This window comes from Mesoplodon mirus (assembly GCF_964341445.2).
Source record: "Mesoplodon mirus genome assembly, contig: SUPER_14_unloc_1, whole genome shotgun sequence".
Taxonomy (NCBI): Eukaryota; Metazoa; Chordata; class Mammalia; order Artiodactyla; family Ziphiidae; genus Mesoplodon; species Mesoplodon mirus.
The window spans coordinates 4,066,146-4,073,983 of record NW_028295795.1 but is presented as its reverse complement, the minus strand read 5'-3'; the positions used below and the strand labels follow the sequence as shown (position 1 = coordinate 4,073,983).

Below are 7,838 nucleotides of genomic sequence, written 5' to 3'. Positions count from 1 at the left end.
TAAAAGTCAATCAGGCTCCTCTACACTGGCGATAACAAATTAGAAACTATAAAAGAAAATAAGAAAAAAAGAAGATCTAAAAATTGTCACAAGAGCCGTATAAATTATTTAGAGCTAAGCATACGTAGAAGGCAATATAACTAACGAACTGAGTACGACCACTTAAACTCCGCCCAAACAAAGGATTAAAAAACGACTGTTCTTACTTTATGAGAACACGCCCTCTTTCTAAGTAGCAGATCAGTACGTGAGAGTGAATCAAAGAAACACAGCATTTGAAAAGTCAACTAGGCCAAGCCTCTCGATCGCACAGACAGAAGCTGAAGCCCAGATAGGTTGAGTTACTTGCTAAAGGGCCCAATGTCCTGACTCACGGACTTGCATTTTTCACTCATTCGTAAGACACAATCAAATTCAGTACCTTGGAAAGAGATGGGAAAAAAATGAAGAAATCAATTATATAGTTACTCATCTTTAAGTACAGAAATAGCTGTGACAAAATTACACGTATTGAGGGAAAATTGAAGTGCAGAGTTTAAAATGTCAATAATCCACAGGGAAACTGGAGACCATTTAAAATATTCATATTAAATCTCTCTAGAAAAGATATTAAAAGATCTCCAATCAAAATGTTCATTTTATAATAGATATGGTATGATACAACTTATAATAGATATGGTATGGACCTTTCCCTTTCATGGGAAAGCTTCGGCTGGGAAACAGGAATTGTTCTTGAAAACGGGGCCTGTGCTATTGCAGTGACTGTGCTGAACCTAGGTCCACAGAATGCTCTGATGTCATCATTGAGGTCACAGAATCCTGCTGTGCGCCTGGCAACCTTGGAAACTGAACAGCCCTGGTGAGCACTAGGCAGTACTCCTGGTTCACTAAGTGGTACAAGTTTTTCAGCAATTTACGAGACTTGACTATTTTTGTTTGTATTGAATCATTTCAACGGATTGCCCAAGAGCCAAGAAGGGCCAACCTGTAGGGAAGAGGAGGAGTTGGACATCTCTTGAGGCATCTTCTAAGGGAGACTTCTAGTTAGTACCATGAAACGGCGACAAAAGAGGAAACATCTGGAAAATGAAGAGTCCCAGGAAACTGCCGAGAACGGAGGAGGTATGTGGGGGGCAACTTGCTGGGGCACATGGGTTTCTGCCAAACTGAAGCTTCTCTAGGAAGCGGGGGACTGAGAACGTGTCACCTGTGAAGCAGGGAGCGAGAGACCTCGTCTCACTGATGCTGCCGTATCCATCCGGAGGGTCCCTGTGGTGTGAGATGGCACAGAACGGCCAGATGCCCCCTGGGAGATGGGAGGTCAGCTCCGCTGGTCTGGGGACTCTCTCCTGGGGCTGCCGGGCCTGGAGCTTTGTCGGACTCACAGCAGGCTGCATCCTGCTTGCACAGACCTAGAGGTGCAGCTTTTCTCAGTCCCCGATTTCTCTCTTATGCTCTTGGATCTTTCCCTGTGGACATGAGGTGGGGGATGTGAAGGATGCAAGGATGCTGAGAGAGACCCATGGGTTGCTTGGCCTCTTTTACCAAAGTGGAAAGAGAAGCCCCATGAGTTGAAGGCCCTGTTGAAAAGTATCTTGACAAGTGGAATGCAGTTCGAAAGAAGATTGTTTGTCTAGGGTTGGTGTCATATTGAAAGCAAGGAGGTTTTATTCCTTCAACAGGAAGAATTGCCCAAAGGAGATCAAGGGAAAGGAAGGGATTTCCAGAGACTGAGACCACGTGGGCGGGGGTGAGAAATGTCCTCAGGGTCCTGCGGGGAGCTCTGAGAGCCACGGGCCACGGGGTGCCGGCGTGCATTAAATGTAGGCGAGTAGCTTGCCCTGGGCGGGGGTGGTCACCCCAAAGTTCCAGCGAGACGTCTCTGCCCCAGATTAGAGCCCAGTAGCTCCTTCCAGGCCCAGGACACTGGAGACTGTAGGGTTGGCCCTGGCAATGGAGGTCTAGACAGCAGGCAGATTTTCAGGCAGTGGCTGGGACAGGCTGGGGAAGGCAAGGACTGCCCCTAACCATTCAGAATATTTTTCTCTATGTTCCTGTGTGTGTGTGTGTGTGACTGTGTCTGTGTGTGTGTGTGTGTGTCGTAGTGCAGAGATGAGCAGGATGAACCACACTCTCAACTGTGTGTATTCACTGCACCTGAGACGTGTCACTCTCAGTAAATATTTGTGGACAGAGGACTGATGAACCCACCCTGAGCCTTTCATTCCTCCCTCAGGAATCTCGAAGTCACAAGAGGATCCCCCTCGGCTTGGATCCACTGTGGTGGCCCAAGGCTGCAGCCCAGGGGCAGGGGAGGTCTCCTCTGCCCCTAAACACTTCTCCTGTGCTTCTTCTCCATGCAAGCTCATCTACGCCGGTAAGGGCGCGGGGCTCCTCAGGTGAGGGGGTGCTTGGCTGTGAGGCAGGAGGCACACAGATCCCAGGGAGGCTGAGAGGAAACCCAGGGTCATCAGAGGTGATGAGGGCTCTGTGGAGGAGCCTGGGCCGGATGGCTGAGCTGTTACGAGGGCGTGGATCCCAGCTGAGTCAGGGGTGGGGGGCGGGTGTGAATCCTGGTACTACCATGGTGGGGAAGTCAAGGAGCAGGGGCCGGAAAGGTCTGGACTTGAGGTTCAGGGAAGAGGGACCAGATTAAGCATCTTCAGAGGAAAATGTAGGGTTTCTCTTTGCCTTTGCTTCCAGAGAAGGACATAGTTCTGCATCACAAACCTCCAGCCTGAGAGCAGCACCATCCAGCTCAGGTCCACACAGCTCACACACACATGCGCCCTCCAGGCACAGCCCTTCTCAGTGCACACAAGAACCCCAAGCACGTGATCCACAGTACTCTCCTCCTGCACCACCGCCCCATTCCACAAGGAATGCACCACCGGTATTCCCAAACTCACACTCCTCGTCATACACGCATCCATCCGCATCCCTGACATACCACAGTCCTCACCACTGTACTCCACACCCGTGTATACAGACACCGCTCCAGTATCCCCCAACACGCAGAAAAAAGCCCACAGATGACACCAGATACACCACTGCCTCCTACGGCCAACAGACACCAAGCTCACGACATAGCTACGTCATGCAAATGTCCCTCTCTCGTCTACCACACTTGCTCCCTCAGCTTCTGGCATGGCCCATGCATGTTATTATGTTTTTAATTTCCTTTTTCAGGAATCCGGCGATCACATCGAGACACTGCCCAGCCTACCGCACCCCTAGCCCAGGTTCAGGAAAAAGGGGAGACCGCTCCCCCATCACACTGTGTCTCCTCCTCACCCTCTTCACCCTGTAAGAACAATCTGCACACAGACAAAGAGGAAAGGGGCATGAAAATATACTACATGCAGGTACAAGTGAACAAGGGTGTCGCTGTCTCCTGGAAGACAAAGAAACCCTTGGAGTTGCCTGAAAAGCAGCTGAGGATAGAAGAAGTGACCCTTCCTGAGGATGCATGCACAGTAGACACTTACCCCTCTGATGTGTCCACCGAAAACCTCCTGTCTGACAGTGAGCCCACTGGGGAGGAGAAAGAGTATGAGGAAAGGGCAGAGCCAGGCAGCCCATCAGGGTCACCTGCCGTCGAGGAGACACCCAGGGCCAAGACACCGGACTGGATGGTGACCATGGAGACTGGCTTCAGGTGCATGGCCTGCTGCCGGGTCTTCCCCACCTTGGAGGTCCTCCAGCAGCACGTGAAGGGCGGCGTCCTGGAGGGCTTCAGCTGCCGTATCTTTCATCTCAACATGGCCCAGTGGATGGGCAATGTGGAATCCGAAATCACCCCGAGGAGGAGGACAAGGAGGACAAGGAGGACGACGAGGAGGAGGAAGAGAAGCAAGAAGGCCCCAGCCCAAAGAGACCCCGTAGGCAGGCTCTTTCCTCTCTTTTGATTTCCACACAGCAACTGAGATTCATGGGACAGAAGATCCTGGAGACGGTGTGGTCTTGGAAGAGGTAAGGCTTGAGGCTGGCAGTCTTCTGAGCCTATGTCATGAGGGCCCAGAGGAGTCTAAGGGAAGGAGCCGCACACATGTGCTGGTTGACCTAATGGCTCTGAAGTTGCATCAACTTGGGACACACCCAGCACTTCCAAAGGAATTGAGCTCTGTTGACTTCAATAAGAATGTGGAGCCTTTTCCTAGGAGTTTTCTCAGGGTCTGCACGATGGACCTCAACTCTTAGAGGACGTACTGCCAGCAGCTCCTTCTCGGCAGAGAGAGCCAGGAGTGGTCTCAAGAGAGGACAGGGGCCCTTGCAGGACCAGAACTTTGAGGTCTGAGAGCCTTGGGCCTGAGCTGAGATCTCACCCGGACCACTGGACCTAGCCTTCTGTAACAAAGGGGAATATGAAAGAGAGTCACGTGGAAATGAGGTCCCCCGAGATATGGAAATGTTCCAGAACCTTCGTTGCGTGGTAGTTGATCTGGAGCCAAGCTCACTGTGGTGTGTGTGGCTCTGAGCATTAAGGCAATGCTGGAGGGTAACCCTGACCAGCAGAGCTTGGAGTGCTTCTTGTCTCTTCCTGTTCTACCTCAGTTGTTTTATCCCTTCCAGGGAGAAGAAAGCACCCTCGGGATAGTTGGTAGTAAACCAGGGTATATCCTCCCTCAAGGGGACCTGGCCTGCCCTTCATTCAAGATGCTCTGGAAATGGGAACTGACTCATGTTATCGAATTGGCTGAGGGAGCACAACTCCCATGTTGATTCCGGTCAGACATGTTCATCAGACCTAGAGCTTTTCTCCTGATTCAAATCAAGTAAGGTATTAGTAGACTTCCCATTTCTTTCAGCCCTAGAGATAGCACATGAGCAAATATAAAAAATCTCTGTGTATCAAAGCATTCTAATGAGCCCTTTCATTTTGCTGTTCATTGTGAAAAACACGCTCACTTTATCTCTGCCAATGAAGTGTTTCCACTTGACCAATGATGCCACACGATCCCATTAGCCTCACTGAATTTAGGGAGCCCATTATGATGACATAATTTCCCTCTCATTCCTGGCCTGCAGAGAAGAGCAGCTATAGAGCATTCCAAGACTGCTAACGCTCCCCTCACCAATATGTTTCTTAAACCTCTGGCAAAGCAAGTGTCCTCTGAGCCCTCCCAGGGCACATACGGGGTTTGCGTGAGCAGATCTTATGTGATAAATCCACTCCAGTGGTCTGGCATTCCTATGCCTTTGTAAACCTTCTACAGTGGTGGTTCTCAGCTGGGGACACTTTTGGTCCCCCCTCCCAGGATATATGTGGCAGTGTCTTGAGAATTTTTTTTTTCTTTTGTGGTACGCGGGCCTCTCACTGTTGTGGCCTCTCCTGTTGTGGAGCACAAGCTCTGGACGCACAGGCTCAGTGGCCATGGCTCACGGGCCTAGCTGCTCCATGGCATGTGGGATCTTCCCAGGCCCTGGCATGGACCCATGTCCCCTGCATCGGCAGGCGGACTCTCAACCACTGTGCCACCAGGGATGCCCCTTGAGACTTTTTTCTTTAAGGAGCTGTGTTATGAATGAGCCCCACGTGGCTGGTGCACACGGATGTATCAAGGCACTTTTTTTTTTTTTTTTGGTACGCGGGCCTCTCACTGTTGTGGTCTCTCCCGTTGCGGAGCACAGGCTCTGGACGCGCAGGCTCAGCGGCCATGGCTCACGGGCCCAGCTGCCCCGCGGCATGTGGGATCTTCCCGGACCGGGGCACAAACCCGTGTCCCCTGCATCGGCAGGCGGACTCTCCATCACTGCGCCACCAGGGAAGCCCTCAAGGCACTTTTGATTGTTACAACTAGGGTGGCAGGGAAGAGTATGTGCCACTGGCCCATCTTACATTGCACAGGACAGCTCCCAACAACAAAGAGCTATCCAGTTCAAAATGTCAGTCATGCCAACGCCAAGAAATTTTGCTACAACATACTTAGAAAGTCCTGGCATTTTGACTTTAGCATACGCTCACTTTGGGTACAGGTTTCAGTCATTTGAGCAAACTGTTGAAGGCATTCCCAGGTAGCCAAGCTAACACGCTGAGTCTGGAATGGGTGTTGAATGCACTCGTATCAACAAATCCAGCCTAACCCAATATTACATTACTCCCACCTGCTTCAATACCTACAAAATCCACACACATTATTTCTCAGGTTTCTATTGATATAAATTATAAAATTCCTTATTTTAGCAGATAGTGTCTCCTCATGGTCATCCTTTATACCCGGTGGGTACCCACCCCTTCCCTGCTCCCGTCCCCATTTCAAGGACTCTAGTCTGATTACTAGGTCTGGAAAAACGAGAGGTAGTGGAGGCAAGTCTTGAGGATCCACAGACCCCTGCAAGGAAACTATCTCAGAGTAGAGGCAGACTTCCTTCTAATAGCACAGCAGGCTCAACTAAGAGGTCACAGGTCAGAGGTCACAGGCCTCAGCTTTGTTGGAATCTGCCCATGTATTTCCACCTCAAATTTCCAGGATTCTACTCCTTCCCACTGATGCCCTAGGACATAAGAGAATCTACAAGGTTGTGAATCAATGTGTTGTCATTCAGCCACTGACTGAATTTGACTTTGGATCCACTTAAAAAAATAAATAAATAAAAAGGAAGGAAAGAAAGATAGAAATGCTGATTATAACAAGTCCCCCAAAGTGTTGCTTATGTAGCCAAGCTCAAAGCTAAGACAGAAAATCCCCAACGCTAAAAAGAGATTTCGAGCTCAAGCTATCAACTGGGAGTTGAAACTGAAGGCCCTACAAAGGCCAATGGAACCGGATACAAAGCTAAAGACTTAGTCTTTAGCATAGGTGGGAGTCAAGGTTAGAGGAAGCCATGCACTGGGAGTGAGTTGTGAACTACTCAACACTAAGAATGGAAGAGCAGCTCTTTCATTGAATGTGAAGAAAGAAACAGGTAGTCCCTAGTTGCTACCACTGTCTTTGAACCAAACTAAAGAACAAGGTCAACCAGAAGGGCAGATATGAGAATCAAAAAGGAAACCTCTCTGGAATCCTCACTGAACCAAGTCTAAGTTCTGCTCTACTTGTGGTCTTTCACTTACAGAGACAAACCTTTTGGGCTTACAACAGGGATCAACAGACTTTTTCTCTCAAGGGCCAGAAAGTAAATATTTTAGGTTTTGTGGGCCATCAGTGCTCGTCACAACCACTGAACACTGTCAGCACAATGGGAAACACTCAAAGATGGTAAATAAATGGATGGGCCAATAAAGAGCTTTTATGTTCCAATAAAGCTTTAAAGGCAATGAGCCAGGTTGGGCTCACAGGAGGTAGTTTTCCAGCCCTTGACTTAACTCACTAAACTACAAATTACCTTGAGAGTTGGTGGTTTGATAGCTACCAAACCAAACCAAACAAGAAAGCCCTAGGATTTCTGACATCTAATGCAATGCAATTTGAGGTAGCATGGACTTCACATACACATGTGAAGGTGTGGTCTAGGAAACCAATCTTGGAAACCTGCCTCTCACATTAAATACATCTTTTGCTGAGTAAAGCCCTTTAACCAAGTAAGTGTTAAACATCAGTGAAATGACTAAGAAGTAGGAAATGGTATGCAAACCTCCTCCTTAACAACTTGTTCCCATCAGTCGAGGTTTCTTCCCTATGCACATTTTTCCTTAGGGAACCGTTGATAAATTTTACCTCTAAAACTTACCTATTTCCACTCTCTATCTTCAGGATTTGCCCAATCACTGTTACTTTGTAAACAATTTAAAAAAGTTTTTTGGGGGGTAAATTCCTTTTTTCCCACAGCTAATGGTTCTCTGTGTCATAGTGTCTGGAACGACCCAGCTACTTCTCCAGTCAGACCAAGCACTTGAA

The 7,838-nt window shown here is 48.9% G+C and overlaps 1 protein-coding gene across 1 annotated transcript in view; it reads left to right on the top strand.

Annotated features, from left to right (window-relative positions):
* Nucleotides 1–1,052: 1,052 nt before the first annotated feature.
* Nucleotides 1,053–7,838, top strand: part of LOC309816131 (protein FAM170A-like) — a gene marked incomplete at both ends in the record, with an annotated part of 592,257 nt that continues 585,471 nt past the window's right edge. The window contains 3 exons of the mRNA XM_082646798.1: nt 1,053–1,122; nt 2,237–2,377; nt 3,190–3,707. Of these exons, the coding sequence (XP_082502924.1) occupies nt 1,053–1,122; nt 2,237–2,377; nt 3,190–3,707 (729 nt within the window). The remainder of the gene's footprint in view (nt 1,123–2,236; nt 2,378–3,189; nt 3,708–7,838) is intronic.